The following is a 21685-nucleotide window of genomic DNA, read 5'->3' on the forward strand; positions in this document are numbered from 1 at the left end:
AGGACCAAGTTCTGCTTTCCAGAATAATAGCCAGATCCATGACATAACCTTCACTGTCTTTCCTTCTGACCGCCTCACTCTTTCTGCTTCTATACTCTGGCTTCCTGGGATTACCTCCAAAATGAACGAGCTATTCTGGGGCGACCCAAACTAATTCAATACTTCTGTGGTATGCTACTGCTACCTTTCATGGATTTATCTATAAAAGCAATCAATTTCATTCCCAATTGTTTTATTAAAAAGGAATTACATATTGTTTGAAAATGATGCAAAAACAGACAGCAAACTAGTTACTGAGGTACTAGGGAACAGATTTCTGATCCAATAAAATCCACTTTTTTAAGTTGAGCACTTTTCTGTTTGGGCTTCTTTTATGTAAAATCCTCACCCCAAATCATGTATTCTCGTACATAGAGACATATATTCTATATTTGAAGTCGGAGCCCTAATCATTCCATATGTTCATGGCATTATTTTGAATTACAGCACATGTACACATTGGTATAGTGTGTGCTTATTGCTGTCAGTTTTCTTCTTCAGTGAACCATTTTTGAACCATTGATCCACATTTGTGATTTGGGAATGTAAAGCAATACTATAGAGATCCACTGGAGCCTCTGGAAAGTAGATGCTGAAATGGAATTGCAAGTGCAAAGGTTTATTGGGGCCAAAGCTGTGACAGATAAGAGGGGATGGAAGCAGAATTGAGCAAGGAAAATCTTCAACCCATGATGGCCATCTGACACCTCTGAAAGGAAAGGGGGTGGAGGGGAAGCTGGATTGAGCAAAGAGGTCATCCGACCACAGTGCACATCTGACAAAGTCACAGCCAACCCAATAGAAAGGTCCAGAGAAAAGATTTCCCGTCAGAGGAGTCCCAGACCCTAGGACTCAGACCATGCTCAGTCATGGCTGAAGGGTGCCTGCCCAGGAGGTTTCTCTGTTCAGAGGCCAAAGGCAGATCCCGAAAGTGCTAACGACTGGAAGCTGTCAGTTAACTGCTCTCCTTGCAGCTGAATGGCAAATTCTTTCCTGAAAGAAGATCTAAGCAGCACGCTGCCATGGCTGTCACAGTTTAAAAAAATATAAACACCAATATGAAAACTACATGATAAATTACCTAAGATGAACTACAGCCTATTAGTACAGCCCAAGTACAACCTTTTAAAACTGCAGATTTATTAATAACATAGTACGGTTTCAATAAAAACCTAAGTAATATTACATTTTAATTTTGTGAAATGTGAATAAAATACCATCCCTGCCTTTCTCTGTCCATTAGATTCTGGCAAACACTCAACTTTACGTACCCTACTCTTTTGCTAGCCATTGGAGGAATAACTGTAACACAAAATGTGGCTGATCCACGAGTGTTCAGGTGACATACCAAGGACCAGATTTCTCATCAACTTTCACGGCGTCAATGACTATGTATACCCAGATGACTTACCAATCATATCACCAGCCCAGACCTCTACTTTGAGCTTCAGATTCATGTATCCAACAGCCTATGTCTCTCGGTTTTCTCAAGGGCACTTCAGGTTCACCTTATGTACAACTGAACTCATACTGTTTTCCTCAATCCTGGTTCTTATCCAGTATCTCTTATAACAACGGACAGCACTACCATTTGACACGGCCCCATCAGAATTAGCCCCTTTCTTTTCCTTAACACCATTTCCAAAGTATCCAACTGCTGCTTTTCACCTCCTAAATAGCTCTTTTGTTTGTTTGCTTTTATTTCCATTTCTCTAGGAGGTGGGTCAAAAAGGATCTTGCTGTGATTTATGTCATGGAGTGTTCTGCCTATGTTTCTGAATAGCTCTTGAATCTCTCCATTTCTCTCCATCTCTTCTACCACCAAAGTTATTTCTCCAGTTATATCTACAATAGCCTCCTAGCTGGTCTATCCACTCACACTCTGCCCACCTCCTCTATCTCTTCTCTATATTACAGCTGGATTGATTGTACAAAAATGCAAAGTATGACCACCTCACCATCCTTCATTCTTTCTTTTTTTTTTTTTTAGCGGTACGCGGACCTCTCACCGTTGTGGCCTCTCCCGTTGCGGAGCACAGGCTCCGGATGCGCAGGCTCAGCGGCCATGGCTCACGGGCCCAGCCACTCCGCGGCATGTGGGATCTTCCCAGCCTGGGGCACGAACCCGCGTCCCCTGCATCGGCAGGCAGACTCTCAACCACTGCACCACCAGGGAAGCCCCATCCTTCATTCTTAAAATGCTTTTGCCTTTAAAGTCATGCATGGTTTGGTCCTACCCGTTATCTTGGGTCTCACTTTCCCAACACCTCCTCCCTATACTCCATACTCTGGCTGCACTGAACTTTCCGGTAAAAAACTCCTACACTCATCAGGAACTATTCTCCTCAAAGGACTTAGCAATGCTCTTCTCTCTGCCTCAAACACTCTTTTTTACTCCACTTCATCTTATCAATTTCTACTCATCCTTTTGCTAGCAGAGCAAACTTCCTTAGGAAATCTTTTGTGACCCTGATGACCAGGTCACATCCCCCTGTGATAAGCTTTTATAGCACCAGTGACTTTCCCTCATAGTATTTATCACAGTTGCAATTTGACATTTATTTGTATGACAACTCGATGAATGTCTGTCTTTCCTACTAGAATGTAAACTACATGAAGACAGAGCCCGTGTTTCGTTTGGTCCACCACAGTGTCCTCAGAACATGACTTGACTCATATTAACATATTGGGTGTACAATAGATAAGCAGCTAGAAGAGTGTTCCACAAGAAATTCCAAAATGCAAATTTGTGAGGCTGCTCCATCTCAGAACGGTTTGCTTGAAAGTTTTAATCCACCCCCTCAATTGGGTATAGTCAGAACATGGGAAGCAAGAGCTCAAATCTTGGACCACTGATCCCAGAGGTCACACACCCCATCTCCATGCTATATCTGTACCCAGAGGCTCCAGCCTTGATGTTGTTTTCTACTTAATTATTATTCTCTAAGTACTCTCTTAGCCTCAGATTTAGCCTTAACATTTTTACCTAATGCTCTCTTCTATCATCGGTGTAGATCTACAGATGTGAACTTCCCCAAAGAGAGGTCATCATTTATTGAGTGGCCGTGGAAAAAAGAAAAGTCACAAACTTTTAGGGGATATTTGGCATCTAGAGCTGAGTTTTCATGAGTTCCTGAAAGTGTAGACAACCATTGCAACTGTTTTTTTAGGGCAACAGCTTACTAAAAAAAGGTGTTCTAATTTAAGTTCACCATTGGGACCCCAAACTCACCATGTACTCATTTGCCCTCTATGAGGGTGCTAAGTTGGGACAGAAATCCTCAGCATGGGGCAGAATCCCCACATTTTTTTACCCATAAAATAAGGGCTATTAAGGTAGCAACAACCACTGGGAAAGCTATTTGGACCTTCTTCCCTATCGAAATATTAAGTCAGAGGCAAAATCACTGGTTTAGAGGGAATTGCAGAGATTAAGGCAATTATCAAAGATTTGTGAGATGCTGGCCAATGATTCTTATCCCCATTCAATTCCTCAATATGGTCAGTGTGAAAACTGATGCCAACTCCAACTGCATTTTCCAGTCCCCACAGTAGTCTCTTTCCTAGAACAGATGAATAAAGTTCCTGACTCCTGATCCGCAGTTCCTGATTTGTGGATCCTGTATTACTTTGTTCCTGCTCATTTGGACTACCAGGAGTAGTTTGATTTCACCTGGCAGGAGCAACAGTTTGTTAACTCTCCACCCTGTGCCACAGTCTAGTTGCCGGGAGTTGTGGCAACATTTCCTTTCTCCTAGCACATGGCCCTGACCCAATATTTTCACAACCTCAAGCTGATCAATCCAGGAGAATAGCAAGCGGCAATACCCTGGCTGTCTTGGAAAGGAATATGAGGTAAATCTTTAAAAACTCAAAGATCCCACATCCTCTGTTAAGTCCCAGGAAGGTGTGGCTGGGAGGGGGAGTTTCAATGTCGAGGACATGGTAGACTATTTCCCCTAAGTGGAAGCCAAGTTGTACACAACACTAACAGGGAACCTTCTTGGATTCTGGAATCAGATCTAGATAGCATTTGTGTATCCTCTGACCAATTAATACGTAACACAGAAATCCGCCCAGATCAGATTAAGAGAAGATTTTCTGGTCTGCAACAAAAGCGGCCTGCTAGTTGGCCTGATGACCACATTGATCCAGTAGTGTCCAAGATACATGAAGCATGTGTACCAACATGATATAAGGAAACTCTGCTAAGCCTTGAAAGTAGTGTTACCACAGGGAAGCCTGGGGTTTTGGAGCTAATTCATGTCACCATCAGCAGGTAACTATTCTCTTTTTGAGTAACAACTCCTGGCGTGCGTCTAAAACCAAATATCTGATTATAGAGTCAGGTTAAGTATGCAGTCTGGGCTGCCCTTCATGAACTGGGGATCATCAGATCCACAATCCAAAGGGCCACGTTTACCCTAAAACAACTCCAACAAGTGGTATATAAAAGAACAAGCTTTACAGGCCACAAGGATAAAAGTATTAAGTAAATGGGTAGCTGACTTGGAACACAGAAGCACAGACATTTTATACATTATAGGAAGTGCTTAATAAAAATCTCATTAAATAAAGAATGAACACGCGAACCTGTTCCTAGCAATGAAAGATTCCTACTACACAGGAGGCAATCAAATACTTTCTGAAGTAAAATTTGCCAGACTTCAGGCTTCATTAATAATATTTATTTTAAAGATCACTTTTTATTGTAACAAATATAAAGTCATCAATGTTTTACAAATTGTCAAAAATGCCTTAAGTACCAAAAAAAATACATTAGTAAAATGAATGTTATATTGTATTATTTGGTATATACTTGATACTGTCAACATGCATACCATATGTCAGAAAAGCTCATGCATTATTGGAAGAGAGCAAAAATAAGATATAAGTGCTATATTGTCTGATTACAAATTCATTGCTTCGGTTAGTTTTCTTTCTTCAGGGATACCATTTACCTGCAATGTGTAAGAATGAATATGGGCATGAGTTAAGCATGGACATTTTTAGATTTGGAGCAAAACGAATTACTGCAAGGCGTAATGTTCTATCTTCTTAACATAATTTAAAATAATTATGTTGCATTATTTCTCTGCATTTGGTTTTCAAAAAAAAGGAAATTCTAAATTAGTCCTCTCCTTCTTGGGTCAAAGCTACAATGTTCTGTATTTCTCAAAAGGCTCGGCCTGAAAATTCCTCCCACAATAAACAAAAAGAATGAGTTTGACTGCAGGACGTATGACTGTACCTTTTAATCGTTGCTCTTTAGAAAATATCATGTGGTTTGGAAGGGAAGAGAAAATGAGAAAACCTGAAGGGGCATCAAAACTAATGGCTTGGTCCTGGTCCAAACGGTAGTGCTATTGTCAGCTCTTAACTGCTCTATTATCTCAGCTAGTGCTTAAGTCCAGGATTACAACCCCAGCAGCTAGTTCATTTCTTAAACTTCTGATGATCTTTTAAAAGAAAACAACTAACTAAAGAAAACAAACTTCAAAATATACCCTCCCTTGACAAATTCCATACAGCAAGCTGCAAACAAAATGACTTGATATCCATGGGACAAACCCTGTGCTTAAATTACCTTCATAAAGAAAACTGTGACATTAGCATAGTGCTTTGAGGTCCTTGGAAAAAACAAATTATGAAAATCCTGCACAAATGTTGTTGCCTCTTTGCGATACCAGGATAACCAGGATAGAGGGACAGCAAAGCTGTTGTGCACATGAAAATACATACATAGCACTGAATCCATGCATGTGCAGACAAATGGAATCACTTATAAATTGAGAAACAAACTTCATTTTTTCATTCACATGAACAGAGTGGGAATAAGGAATGTAACCTGCCCATTTAGCTCTTCCCTTCAGGAGGTACGACTATTTGGTGTTACATTTATCAGAGGCAGAAACACCAAAATCTAATATCATAATTATAAAAGATGCCAGGCTGGTCTCTCTCCCTTTAGCACTTAGGTACTTTGGGGACTCATCAAAAACAAGAACAAGAAGAAAACAACCAAGAAGATATGGTGTACTTTAGTCAATAATACAGAAAATTACAGAAAAATATAAGAAAACAAGAAGGTAACAGGCTATAAGTGTTAACTAAAAAGGAGATGAAAGCTTTCCTGACTCAAGCAAAATGCTTGTTCCCCAAAACCTGTCTTAGAAAAATAACTTAGAAAATTATGTTGAACAACCTAAAATCCCCCTAGGGAAATTCTTTGGTTTTTATAACATATGCTCAGGCATAAATTGTCTTTGTATTTGGAAACAGTGCCTGTTACTAAAATGTAGCAAGCTAACAAGTCTACTTGCTAAAAATTTATACAACTATTAGGTAAATCTCCCTAACATCATCTACTTAGGTTTCCTTATTTCTCCCAATTGGGGGGGGGGGGGGAAGTCAAATCTAGATTTTTTTAAGTATTTGAAAGAACTATTTACTATTTTTCTAGATATTGTCTTCCTTCACTCCTTGTCTGAAATAATTAAGAATCAGAAGTAAGACATCTTAGGAGAGACGGAAGTCTAGGACGTTAATGAGCAAGAAGTTCTAGCATTTCCACTGAAGAAATATTCTTTTAAAATTTTACCTCTTTAAAAAAAAAGTCATGAAATTAGTGGTAGTAGGGATTCATTTATTTCTTTCCTCTTTAGACAACACATACTTACAGCAGTTTGTTCCTTCATTAATCTCCTGAATGCTCACACAGTAGCACCACTGCATTAATATACTGAACAGTCTTGTTGAAACATGTTAGCATTTAATTAAAACAAGCAATCAGAATTGTGGGGGAAATTCTTATAAACGTTATTTCATAATTAAAATCTGATGAACAACTTCATTATACTTGCCTCGAATCTTTGAAAAGTTGTCAAACGAAAATCTCCTTAAATTTCCGAAAGCAGTAATAGAGAAGATAATTTTTTGAATGAAAACAAGCAATAATTTTCTATATGTGCCTAAAGTTTTTATGAGACTTACTTAATAGCTTCCCTACCACAATACCACTATTCATACTCAGAATTCCACATCCAACTTACATTTTTAAAACTTCTCTGGCTTTTCCAAAAGGGCTACAAAGGCATTACTGGTTGCTCAGCAATTACAACTAGGAATCAACCACTAATTAGAAAACAATCATGAATAAGTTATCTACTTGGTACAGAGATGAATGAAATAATTGGCTGTGGAAATTTCTTAGGGACACTTGAAAGAAATAAACTTAAAGAAAGCAAGTCCTAGGGAAATAGAATAGTCCAGGGAGAATTGCCCGCCATCTTGTTGTCACTGGTCATGTTATAAGAGCTTTTTAAACGGCATTAAAACCAGACCAATCATTTCTCATTCATCCCCCTGAAGCCTCAGTGATTAGTCACAATGGTTTCCTTTTGTAAGAGTCAGTTTCAAGCTGCTCACTTACTGAGACAAATCCTGGAAGCATCCAAGCTAAGAATCTTTCAAACCAAGGGGAAGAATAGGGAGCTTCACTGAAGGAAGGGGATTTTATTCAGTCTTCCTTAATTAGACAGGACCTCCGTGGATGCTTTTGCTGTAAGATCATCTACCCTGTGTCTATCACTCTTATGCCAATCTACGCAATGATCTAAGCTATTATTCAGAGGTTCTAACTCTGATTAAGGAATGACACAACTGTTTTGCCTCACTTGGTGAAGCTAAAGCTTCATAAATTATCTAGTAGTATAATTATCTTTTGATCTATTAGCTTCATTCATAAACATGAACTTATTACTTTTCGTACTCACCTGTAGTCTGCTGTTGGGGAATCTGAGTCTGATGTGGTAAGTTCCTAAAAATGATTAACATCTTTTAGTAAAACTGTATTTGTCCACACACATGTTAACAGAGAGCAGACACATTACAATGAAAAACTTTCTAGCTGGAAAGACCCCAGAAATCATCTAATCCAGCACAAACACAGCCCCCCCCCCCACCTCTCATAAGTTTATGGATGAGGAAACTGAGGTCTGAGGAAGATGAATAATAACAATATTTGATAATATTCATGGAGTTTCTACTACATGTTATACTCTACCTCACAACAACATAGGAGGTATTATTTTTCTCAATTTATGGATGAGGAAATAGGCTTGGAAGCCCAAGGCTACGTAGCCAGGAAGTGGTGGATAAAGATGAGAACATAGGACTCCAGGGCTTGTGTCTGTAACCTGTACACTTTCAGATCCAGGTCTAGAACACATATACACACTCACAGAACAACATATATTACCATCTTCATTCACTGTGCCAAACCTGTGCTCCTCCATCCAAATCCCAGGGAATGACACTGGCTATCCACCCAACTGCACCAGTCAAGATATGGAAGTCATCATTGACTCTTCCCTCTAGTTCAGTTTCTACAATGAATCCCTTGGGAACCCTTCATGATTCTCCTCAATCTCCTCTGAATCTGTTTGCGTCTTCCCCATCTCCACTGCTACCTTGGTTGAAGCCATCATCATTTCTCATTTGGATCTCGGCAACTGATCTGAATTATTTCCTCATTCCCATTCTTGCTCCCTTATAATCCACTGTGCACATTGCTGTCCGATGATCTTCTGAGACACAAATCTGATTATGTCATTCAAATGAACACATTTCATTATTTCCTTATACCTACTGCAAATTAAGTTTCAAGTTTCTTAGTGTGATCTGGAAGGCCATCAATGTATCTGGTTCCTAAGTGTAGCCCTCCCTGAACTTCCTGAAACAGAATCACCGCCACCTGGCCACTATCATCTCTTGCCCCCAACCAGCTCCCATTTATCCTTGCAAACTCAACCCAAAATTTGTTACAGTGGACTCATATTACTCCCATAATTTAAAAATATCCCACAAGGAACGTTAATTAAAATAGTTAACTTATTATTTTTAATTTAAAAAGTAACATCTCAAGTACCACCTCTTCTATGCCTCCTCACTCTCTAAGCACCTCTTCCCCAGCTAGGTTACCACTGAGCAGGCTTCCATACACAAGCTGTCATTGTATTTCTCCTCACATAATGTTTAACTGCCCCAAAGTGCCTTAACAGTAAGAACCTTCCTATTTTGTTTAGTATCCCTAGCAGTAAGCATGCAATAAATTATGTTTGGATGAATACATGCAAAAATGAAGATAATTACAAAGATTCACATAATACACATGTTTATCAACACTCATATTCACCCATGCATTTTCAGATTTTGATATGAAAATTAGTTTACAAAAATATACAATTTAGATTCTGTGTGGAAGAAATTCTAGGAGTCAGCCCCTTGCAACAGAGTAGGGCTTGATCCAAACCAGGGATTTTCAAGGTTTTTTGTTTCTCTTCAGCAATGGAATTCCTTTTAATTGAAATCCTAAGCAGAACTCTTGATGTACAAAAGAGATAAATGTGAGGTTGCCCCTTGAAACAAGGGAGCCAGGAATCCCGCCTGCTTTGTTTCCTTTGCCTCACATGCTGGCCCCTAAGGCTTTGGTAAGAAACCTCCAAGAAACAAAGTTTGAAAAGCGTTGATCTGAATCATTTCAGCCAGGCAAATATTATGCTCCAAATACAATGATCTAAACTCGAAAACAGTACATACTAAGTACTGTTCAAACTTAAACTAATCCATAGGAATGGTAATGACTTCAAGTGATTTTTTTTAAAGTTTCAGTTCCTTTTAAAATATATGGTTAAGGAAATAAAATCAATTCTAATTCAACTTGAGGAAGTTACTTAATAATTCATCTCAATAATTACATTCTTTTTTTGCTATTTCCTATCAGCCCTACTTATCCTTGTGTGGTCTCCGAGAGTATTTTCCTTGGTTTGTTAATTCTTTCAGTATTTCACACAATGTATTTATAGTGCTTTTGATCACGAAAGTAAAAAGATTAATTTACAAACCACAGAAAGGAAATTAAGTTACAGATTTAAAGACGGGTAAACAAACATCTTTACTACCAAAGTTAAAATGCAATTTCATGGACATTTGGGAGGGGGATGTGAGTTTTCTTTTAACTTCTCAGGTACAACTACTTGGGGTCTATTCTACATTAGAAATGAATACAGCACACCTTGCGTGCACACGCATGCACACACACACACATGTCCTCATTTCCTATCATCTCTAGCTCTACCTGGCCTATTAATGGATTAAATCAATACATTTTGACAAAATACGGATACCAAAGAGGACAAAGAAAGCCTTTCAAAAGCCCTAGATCAGGATAAACAAATTCAAAATCAATCTGTGGATGAAGCAGCTGGACCCCCCTCTCTCACTGGCCAACCCACCTGACCCTTCTGTGGAACAGTTTTAAAACCACAGATCAAAGTCAATCTACACCCTGTCATTTCTTCTCTAGCCTTCGGGGTTTTTTTTTCCTCTTTTGCTACAACTTTCTAAACAGCAATGGCCTTGGTTAGGTTTGAAGAGAAATGGTCAGTTCAGAAAGTGCCACACAAATGAGTAAGAAATCCGGAGGAGAAGTATGAGCAACTGTGTGTATTACACCGGTCTAGGGATTTAAAAGTATCTGCAGTGAGTGTCCCAATTAAGTTTGTTAAGTTTGAACAATGTACATGTGCTCCTCACAACTTCAACTGAAACTCAGATGAGTTACATACAAGTACAATGTGTGCAACAAGGTGCTCAACAAAAAAATATGTGGAGATTCCACATCCCCAGAGTCTCCAAGGTGCGCACACATGACTGATTTTGTGGTTGACCAAACTTGTGGCTACAAGTAAGCCTGTGAGTGTTAATATACCTATGATGGGCATATTTGAAGTATGTATTCCATTTAAAGGTTGAAGGGAGGTAACTCATAAGAGTGCTGCTTCAGGCATACTAGAAGAATGCCCACAACTGACTTTGCTATAGTTGAGCAGAGAATGCAGTAAGAAAATGGAAACACTTCTATCTTTGGTGAAAGCAGGCTTCTAAAGGCAATTAGACAGGAGAGTTGGGGTTGACTTCAAACAGAAGTCCTATAATCCTTCAAAGAAAGGACCTTTATAAAGTCATCAAACTATTTAGAATAATTAAGTTATTAGTGGACTGGTGGAAAGATTATTATGCGTAAACCGAATTATGTAGAAAAAAGATTTACAAAAACTGTAATTCTCTAAATTATTAGCATTAATATTTTTCTATTTTTACTACCATTAACTACAGGCATTTAAATAGAAAATTATGTAAATTGGCTATTGGACAAACTCTATCCTTTAAGAAAGCAAAGGTAATAACTTGCAAATTAATAAATAAGTGATTTGGGGGAGTACACAATTATTTATTATTTGTGCAACCATTTTAAAGTAATTTGACATTCTTGGATATCCTGCAGAGTAATTCTATGAGTAAGGTTGATGATTATCAACTCATTATATTCCTACTTGCTTGAAGACTCAAAAGCAAAGAAAGGTTGAGTGATTTGTAAAAAGGCACAGAATCCATGCCAGAGTTGAAAACAAATGACATTAGTTTAGTTATGTGGAACACAAAACACTTCTTTTGAATTAGTATGGATTCATTTGACAATATGAAATAGTAATATCTTTTTGGAACTTCTCAATTATCAGCAAAATCGACAATACCCAAACCTTGAATTTTCTACAAAATTTTTTATACAAAAATGCTGATGTGGACCCTATGACTACTTTTACTAAGGAACCAGGCCATTATTTTGCTCAAGGAAGGAAGGAAGGACACAAAGAAATTGGAAACATCACCACAATTTTAAATTTCAAGATCTAATTTTAATTAAAATCAATGTAGAATATACGTGGAATATAAAGAAGAAAGGAGAAATTCATTTATTTTAGGTTCTTTTCCCTACTTTTATAAAGCTGAAAGCAAGCCTACCACAGCTTTAAACTGAAGAAATCCAAATCTCTAGAACCAAAATCCATCAGAGAGATACTATATCTATCACTTTTAGCGTATACTCGCTGATTTTTTTTAAAAAGTCAATGGCTCTGAAATAGCCTTGGCTGCTCGACACTTCTTGTCAACAGGAAATCATTATCTTGATCCCCCGAAACAGTCTCTTCAACTGATATTAACTTTCACTGAAACCTAATTTTTTATTTATGGAATTTTACCATGAAGCTGGTTCTCACTATTACCCAAGGGAAGACAAATGGAAAAATACTTTAGATAAAAGCTAAAATGATTAGTTACTAAATATCTATAATTAGAAGACTTAACTCTACTTTTATACTTGTTAATTTGCAAAAGATTAAACACAACCTACTTCCTGTCTTGAGGGAGACCCAATCACCCTGGATTAAGTGTTATGTTTAGTATAATGAACAAGGAAAATTTTTGTATAGCCAATTAAAATCTTCCTAGAAAATGCTTGGGTACTTTCCCCTATTATTCCTTATATAAATTCCTCATTGACGATGCCTCCCACTCAGGAAAAATCAGTTGATACTGATGTTGGGATTAAAAAAAAAGAATAATGAAGAGGCAGATCTACCCCCTAAAAGACCACATAATACACTACAAATTAAAGAATAAATTATTTTTTAGAAAATTGAATATTTGGGATCCTCCAGTCAATACTTCACATGAAATCGCAAAATGAGCACAGTTTCCAGGTGGTTTTTATCTTTTCAAGGTTTACCATTTCTCTGTCTCATTCAGATATCATTTTCTAATCAGCACTAATCTCTCACTTCTCCACACCATCCTCCTTGGCAGTTTAAGGAAGTGTGAAAATCTAGAGGCACAAAGCCCAACACTCTGGACTGTCCCCTTTCACATTTTCTTTTGCACAGACCCCTCAGGGGGAATTAGGAGACACTGTTCCCCCTTTAAAACTTCCCCCCACTCCCTCCACAACAGAAATACTAGAAATACTGAATCCTAAAACGTAGGTTCTTTAAGTATTTAAAGCTGGGATTCCCAATGTTTTCTTCCTGCTCCACCATAATACATACGTCCACCAGCTTCCAAACTCCCAGAAGTAGGGCCCTGGGATCTGTATTGCAGATCTGTTACACAGGGGAGTGTAACGTGCAACTTGGTTTGGGAATAACCAGGCTAGACTACTATCGCTCAACATTCCTTTTAGGACCTAAAATTCTATGCCTTGGAATTTGACTTTCTTAATTTAAATCATTACAAAAGCTTATCTTTGAAGTACATCAGTCAAATCTGTATTATATTTTTGATGTTACATCTTTGGTCAAAAACGTAACCTCTAATCACAACAATGATTCTTTGGGCAAAGCAAATTTACTTTTAAGAATTACTTTAGAATGTGATTTCTAGCAATGAATTGTAATAAGTCAGGGGACTGCCTATAGAGGCAAAAATTCTTCTTCCTATTAATGGTAACACGTATTCACTGAGCTACCAAGATAACAGATTAAGTACAGATGCAGACAGCCTGACTATACTGTGGGATGGGGGACACTCTACAGAAGACACGGCTAGTGCTCCTCAAGATTGTCAAGGTCATGGGAAGCAAGGACGGTCTAAGAAACTGCCTAGAGCAGAAGAGACTAAAGAGTTATGCCAATTATTGTGTCCTAGACAGAATCTTGGAGCAGAAGAAAGACATTGGGGGGGAAACTAGTGAAATCTGAAAAAACAAAAAAAATCTGAAGTCTGGTTGATAGTAAAGCACCAATGTTGGTTTCTTAGTTGTGACAAACTAAGGGACTGTACGATGTTAACGATGGGAGAAATGGGGTGGGGGAATCTCTGGGAACCCTGCATTATCTTTGTAACTTTTCTGTAGCTTGAAAATCATTCCAAAATTTAAAAGTTTATGAGGGCTTCCCTGGTGGCGCAGTGATTAAGAAGCTGCCTGCCAATGCAGGGGACGCGGTTTCGAGCCCTGGTCCGGGAAGATCCCACATGCCGCGGAGCAACTAAGCCCGTGCACCACAACTACTGAGCCTGCGCTCTAGAGCCCACGAGCCACAACTACTGAGCCCGTGTTCCACAACTACTGAAGCCCATGTGCCTAGAGCCCATGCTCCACCACAAGAGAAGCCACTGCAATGAGAAGCCCGTGCACCACAACGAAGAGCAGCCCCCGCTTGCTGCAACTAGAGAAAGCCTGTGCACAGCAACGAAGACCCAACACAGCCAAAATTTAAAATAAATAAATTTATTAAAAAAAAGTTTATGAAACAATAAATACGTTAGCAAAGATCAAAATAAATTTGCGTCATATTTTTATATTATGTGATAATTTTAAAAGTCTGTCTATATTGTCTCTCTGATCTGAAAAGTAGAAGGAACACTGTACAAAATGAAATCCCCCCTTTCTAGCAGGTGTCCCATCTCCTGGGCCTGCTCCAGTTTCCCTTTCCACTATCTGTTCAATCACCTTGCCCATAACCTGAATCAGAAATCCTTCGAGGTCAATGACCACATTATCTATCCCTGACTTGATATCAAGATTGGTAAATAACCTAATCTCAGTTTTGACCTAATTTAGGTCTCTTATCCATATCTCGATTTTATCATCTGCAAATGATTAAACATTTTTTTACTGTCTAATTTAAGGTGCCAGTCTGGAGTCCTATGAAGCATTCTACCAAAAAGAAAAGATTACTGTGTAATTGATAAATAACTGTGGCAGCCTCCCGTTACACAACTGCTACAAGTTCTATAGACCTCGCTGTTACGAGGTCCGCTATACCTCGTGGACTGACTTGTTTAAAATACCCAAACGAGTTTCTATGCAGCTTTGAAGGAAAGCTTTGAATGTTCTTGAGTCTTACTTAGAAGCCAACATAAACTTTCAGCCCTATTATGCCTGAATATTTCTGATGTCAAGTCTGAAGAATAAACACAAAATAATGTAGCTAGCCACATTATTTATGAATGATAAATTCAGTACAGTTAGTATGAATATGTGAAGATGCATGCCCTTTTAGAGAGGGTTAATTAATAAATAACAGGCAGCATTAACCAAGGATATACCTGGTTATCAAGTACTGTGACACCTCATCGAATATCTCATTTTAACATTGAGAATTCAGTTCGATCCAAATGACCAAAATATTTATGTATGTGTGTACTGGGGCTGAAATAAACCTTCAGAAACAGGGAAGGAGTAAAAGCTGAATTTGCGTAAAGGACAGTTGTGATGAATCTGAAACAATAAATTCTCTATTATCTGGCATGGTTGGAAAATGAGGTTAATCACATATTCTGGCTTATAGGGAGTTACCATAGAGACCGTGCACATATTATCCATTTCCAAGAATAAAAGAAAGATAATATAAACTCAACACTGAAACTATACTGAATGTAATTTAATTTTCCTCTGATGAGTCAGACACACTTGATGATCTTGCAGTGCCTCAGAATAATCATTGTGAACATCATCAATTATCTATGTACCCTATTTATATAGAAGTGCTAGTTAATGGACTTTTTCCATTAGCAGAAATCTGAATAATATAAAGGTTTTCTGGACTTAAAAATACATGTATGGTCAAATTGTTGTAAGTTCAATAAAATAACCTATTGCATTTGCAAACAGAGAGATCTGATCAACATAAGGACAGTCTTGATGGGGTTATGGAAGGACAAGGAAGATGCATTTAGTTATAAACTAGGTAGGAAGTTTTATTTTGCTTGTATATTAGTAGCAAAATTGCAAAGTCCTAGTAACATAGAATCAAAATAAAATTTAAAGAGTTATCCTTATTCCCAACAAATATGGTCAGAAAGCATATCTAAAAAGTGACCCAGGCTTTTTTTCCTCCCTTAAAGTTTTACTGACTTAAAAACATATTCAAGTTCCCCTATTCATTATAATGAATATTTCTCTCCTAAAATTTGATAGCACTGTTATTTTGTCAATAGAAGATTTCCCAAACTGTGTTCTTTATATAGAGTTACCTCTTCTGACCTTTTCCACGCTTTTCACAAAGCATATCAACACACTAAAGGCTCTGAGAAGTCTTGTAGTTTAAAACACAAAAAACAAAATATCCTGTTTCTCAAATGTATTTGACCATTTCATTTTTGAAAATATATATCAACCTTTGAAGAATAAATATCGACATTTCACTAGCATTCTTGGGTAAAGAACATAAGAAATGGAAGTCTTAAAGAATTCTTTAATTATTTTCATTTTGAAAATGAATGATAAGGCTGCTCATAATTTTCATCTAAAAAAAGACAGGAGAGATTGCTAAATTGTGAACTATTACAATATTCTTGAAATTTTCCTAATTTTTCTCATTGGTATCTAATAATCCTGGTAAAGCAGGTTTCATGATGACCCTCTAACCATCAGAGGACACAGAAATCCATCAGTTCCATTCAGCACAACTCAATTTTGTGAGACTTTAATATTTACATCCCTGATAGAATATTGTTTCCAAAACTCAAAATTTTAAATGTATGCAATTTTCCCTACTGCTAATGGAACTTGAATCAATTACACACAAACACACACACACATACATGCACACAAACACATACCTTGGTCTGTCCAACAGTAAGCACGTGTTGTTAGAGGACTTCAGGAAAATATTCATAATACTTTTAAGAGTCTCATTCTCTACCGAGCTAGCTGGGCGCGCTTTCACAATATTTTTAGATTGTCAAACTATTTTGGACAAACTTATAGTCTGACTGTCTATAATACTCATATTAATTACTGTTTAATCTTCAGATTACCACATGCTCTTTACACAGCTGCAAAATAAGCATTTGCAATGGAAAAATATACCCAATATGGTTCCCAAATAAACCTTTAATCAGTAAGAGGTTACTTTTATATCATATCCTAACATTTTTTTTGTTTTTTTGTTGTGTGTGTGTGTGTGTGTGTGTGTGTGTGTGTGTGTGTGTGTGTTGGGGTGAGAGGGCCAGATTTTTCTGTATATCCATTGTACTTACAAAAGTAAACTGAAAAGAAGGAGGATCTCAAAAGCAAACCGTGACTTCCTTGGGGAAACTGAATTTAATGCATTTTAACATATGGTTAAAAACGAAAAGAACAGCCATGTTCTTGGAATAAATGACACTTTTACCTACAATTCCCTTATACCAAAACCGAGCTTCTAGACATATAACATGGGTTCTCAAGAGCAACTGGCCAGTCTCCGCAACCAATCTCCTCCACACCTATCCCTTACAAAGGCCTCTTCCCAGGCTTTCTAACCATAGTCCTTCTAGCACTACAGAGAAGGTCTGTACTAATAAATTGTGTTTCTAGCCAAAATTGGAACTACTCATTTTGATATATAAGCAAATGACAAAAAACAAACAAAAAAACGCTGAAAACCCTGAGGCAAAAAATTTAGATTAAATAGATCTGTGGTAGTAACATTAAAAACAATAGGTTAACAGAACCAAACAATTCTAATAGTTCTAAAAAAATAATCCATTTGTTATGCTTTAGGACACGCCTCTCTTTTCACAATTAACTCATCTTTGAGCAAGCATGCGTTAGTTTATTAGCAGTGGCAGTTTCTTAAATATTAAGGTGAATGTCATTTTGTTTGGATTAGTGAAGGAAAAAAAGCATTTCCTGAAAGTAATTCTGTTTATTTGGGTTAGCACCATGGGATTGGGATCTACACTATCAGTATTTTGCTATTTTCTCCTCCAGTTATAAACAAATAAACAAATGCAACCAACAATGAAGATGTCTGGTCTTGAAAGACATTAAGTAGATATATTCATGCATTAATAATTACGGTTCCAGGGGCTTCCCTGGTGGCGCAGTGGTCAAGAATCTGCCTGCCAATGCAGGGGACACGGGTTCGAGCCCTGGTCCGGGAAGATCCCACATGCCGCGGAGCAACTAAGCCCATGCACCACAATTACTGAGCCTGTGCTCTAGAGCCCACGAGCCACAACTACTGAGCCCACGTGCCACAACTACTGAAGCCCGCATGCCTAGAGCCCATGCTCCGCAACAAGAGAAGCCACCGCAATAAGCCCGCACACCATAATGAAGAGTAGCCCCAGCTCGCCACAAGTAGAGAAATGCCGCGCTCAGGAACGAAGACCCAACGCAGCCAAAAATAAATAAATAAAAATTAAAAAAAATAATAATAATTACGGTTCCAAGTGGATACTTACTGCTGTGTTTGCATCAACGGCATATTAGTGCTCTCATAATTGTCTGCGTGTAGTGGAGGTATGATTTCCCCAGTCACAGGGTGAAACACAGGAAGTGTTGACAGAGGCCATGCTATCTCTCTATTCTTGGACATGTCACGAAGTTCTTTGGTAGATTTCTGAATAGCACTATGATGGACCAGTTGGATGCTAGGTCAAAAAGAAATAAAACCACATATATTTAAAATCACATATTAGCCCCACAGGTCATCAGTTTGAAAAAGTTACAAAATCTTTTTTTCTTTTTAAAATAAGAAGACATTATTTAACTCTGGGCATTCTACAAGTTATTTCAGAAAAAGATACATTTCATATACTTTTAACATAAGAAAACTGAAAATTAGAAACTAATTTTTAAATAAATGCATCTCTCATTAAAGTAAGCTATAAAGCACTGTGTTACTATTACAGCCCTAGGTAGGAAACTACTATTCTATTTAATTTCTACGATTAAGATAAAACTACCATAGCTTTTATATTGTTGCTTCTGATGGGGCATTTATAAATACTCACAGAAGTTTCATTTTATGGTAGGTTATTACTGTAGATTCAGGAAAACGTGTATGAAAGGTCTTTTCATCTGTTCTCTGGTTTATAGAAATGCAGATTGGGAAATCACATAATATAAATGGCAAGTTAATTTCTGAATCTGAAATATTTTACTTTTAATTTTTATCTATATAATCTTAGTTTTCACACACTTTTTATTTTTAGTCTCACCCCTCCTAAATATCTCTATTTAGAAAGCAGCTTTCACATTTATGAAATAAACTATGAAAGATGATGAATGGGAAAAAAAAAGCATGACACACATGTATGGAGCATGAGAAGCAACTGAGAAATGAAAAAGAAAATAACAGGAAGAAGACACTTACTCTGGTGTTTGCATGTTTCTCTTTTCCCTAGAAACAAAACAAAATTTATGAATTAAATAATAGCATTGATATTTGGAACATTAAGACTATATGCTCACGGATCTTGCATGAGATGGAAATGCTGACACTGTTACTATTAAATGCAACCAGGCAGCATTTGCCACCAGTTTTACGACGTTACTTGGATGAGTACATGTACAGAGATGGAATACTGGTGAGAAACGCACAGAAAAAAATGAAAAAAAAAATGGAGATTAAGAATCAAGCTCTTGGAAATAAGTTCTATGACATAATGAAATCAGGCTACATGTAAAAATGGAAGAATTTGTTACTTGCTGCTTTATTAATTTTTTATCCTTTGTTTTGTTACCCTGACTTCCAGATAATCTCGGGAGATTATTTTAATTGACACAGATGTCCAGAAAGTACTAACTATTCATGAAGTTGAAGACTCATTAGTCAAATTATCATCTTATTTTCATTAATTTACTCCTAAGTTTTTATATATCTATATATACCTTTAAATATTTAGGTGGTATCGCCCTGTTTGATAGCAGAACAATTTCAAGAAAAATTCTGACCATCATTTCTGATCAAACTGACTGAGACCATTTATTTATTTAAAGTGCAATTACCATGTCAATAGATTCCGCAGTCTCTGCTTACACAGGATGGCTTGTATAACCAAAATATCTAGCCTCAGTTATTCCTGGGACTGTTTTGCCTGCAAGAATTTACATCTAGCCTTAATAATTTTTGAATAAAGTAATTATAACCTCTAATTTAATTTACTAGACTCAAAACTATTTTACTTCACTTTAAAGGAATAAAGTACTGTAGTTTGACTTGAACACAATTTCAATTCATTTATAAAGTGTTTTATGCACTAAATGAAACTTGGCTTTTAATGGAATCTTATATGTTATCTTAGTAGCTCTATAATTTTTTATTAGTGCTTTAAAGTACTCACACTCCTTCCCGTCGGCAGCACATGATATAAGCAAGTATTAGAAAAAGGACCAATGCTACTGCCGAGGGCACAGCCAGTGTAATTAGGAAATCCGTGTAATAGTCTCTGCTTTTCAAAGAATCGGAAGGGGGTTTGTATTCTCCACCATCAGGTAAAATCCCTTCTCCACGAATCACTTCCTGATAGGTGGACACTTGCTTTGTTTTATCAACCTGACACAAAAGAAGACAATTACACATCAAATTAATAGTTGCAAACATTATGAGAGTTTAAGATCTAGACATATCAAGACAGTCTTTGACTAATTTCTAAAAAGCAATCTTTTCCAATTACTTTATCACCTTGAACTTGCAATTATTTATGGAAACTAGGAAGAAGTAATGCATAAAAGTAATAAATTAAAGGGTGTATATTGGCCTACTTTCTAGGTCCTTCCCACAACATATATACATACATAAATGTATACAAATATAACAAATATGTGTGCATGTGTAGGTATGTGTGTGTACAGTTGTTCTTTTTCAGTTTACTTCCTCCAAAGCAGAAGCCCTTCACACCACTCTGTATATTTCTTGTTTCCTAGTGACAAACCTCTAGTGCAGATGTTACAAACTGTGAACTGGCTGAGTTCACAGCCAGTTCATACTCACAGTATGTGAGTATGGTTTCTAAGGTTAGTAAAAGAGAAAAAAAAAAAAAAGAGAGAGAGAGAGAGACAATTTCTACGTGACTACAAGCTTGATCTTTCTGCCATCCAGCTGACAGAAGTACTTTTTAGGAAAGACAGTTTAAGGAACAGGTAACCCATCCAATGCTACAGTTTCAATAAATTCTACTCCAGGCTCAAAAAATGTACAACAGCCGCACTATATTAATTTACCTCCACAGTAACTGAACTGCTTTCACTATGTTGCATTTAATTATGCTAAGGTTTTTACTGAAGGCCACTACAAAAATAGCCATGTGAAACTTGTTACTACATTTGCTGGCGGCTTAAAAGAATGTTGGGGAGAATTATCTGTGGCATTTCTCAGTATCCTCTCCCATAAAACTCCACTGGAAGAATTTTGTTAACGATACAGTGCTAGTAAAAACTTTATCTTCTGCCAAGGAATTGATGCTCTGCCTCCTTTAAGAATGAGAACCAAATAAGAGATGAATTTCCTCATTTAATCGGGGACATTAGGAGGCTTATTGTCAAACTTGACCTTAGGCTTATGTTTTGGTCAAGTTTACGTCCTGATTTTCCGGTTCTTTTATATTTTATATATTATGTTCATTGCCTGACCCTTTAATTTAAACCTCCTGAAATCTTCTGTGGTAAGATGTGACCTATAAATAAATACAAGTAAAAGAAAAAAACGAAAATTCCCAACCTTTCTCTTTATGAAGTCTTACCACAGAAATTAAAATCTTCAAAGCAGAAGTCATTTTTAAACCTTTAGAAATTAGATAACTTTCCTAAACATGAACACTGTACAGCACAAGCACAAATAAAATGGTGTTGTCAGGGCCCGCTGTCTACTGGCTCTGGTGAGAGGCATCTATTTAAGTTATGATTGCAGCCACTCAGTCTTGTGCACCCTTGTATGGTTAGCATGATGACTGAAATATTGAGCTTTGTAAATAATACACATAAACCACAGCATCTGAATAATTTTACTTGATTTGAGAAGACAGGGAAAGA

General features: G+C 37.2%; 1 protein-coding gene across 3 annotated transcripts in view; it reads right to left on the reverse strand.

The window, feature by feature from the left end:
- Positions 1–4708: 4708 nt before the first annotated feature.
- SGCE (sarcoglycan epsilon) overlaps positions 4709–21685 on the reverse strand; it is a 68057-nt gene continuing 51080 nt past the window's right edge. For 2 of the 3 annotated variants that reach the window (XM_007450648.1, XM_007450649.1), the window contains 5 exons: positions 19999–20210; positions 19029–19055; positions 18115–18303; positions 7815–7858; positions 4709–5000 (listed from right to left, as the gene is read on the reverse strand). In XM_007450648.1, coding sequence (XP_007450710.1) covers positions 4984–5000; positions 7815–7858; positions 18115–18303; positions 19029–19055; positions 19999–20210 — 489 coding nt within the window. In that variant the 3' untranslated portion in view covers positions 4709–4983. Of the gene's footprint in view, positions 5001–6902; positions 6938–7814; positions 7859–18114; positions 18304–19028; positions 19056–19998; positions 20211–21685 lie in introns of all 3 variants that reach the window. The other variant, XM_007450647.1, reaches the window with a different exon arrangement.

Source organism: Lipotes vexillifer, unplaced genomic scaffold, assembly GCF_000442215.2.
Source record: "Lipotes vexillifer unplaced genomic scaffold, Lipotes_vexillifer_v1.1 scaffold172, whole genome shotgun sequence".
Taxonomy (NCBI): Eukaryota; Metazoa; Chordata; class Mammalia; order Artiodactyla; family Lipotidae; genus Lipotes; species Lipotes vexillifer.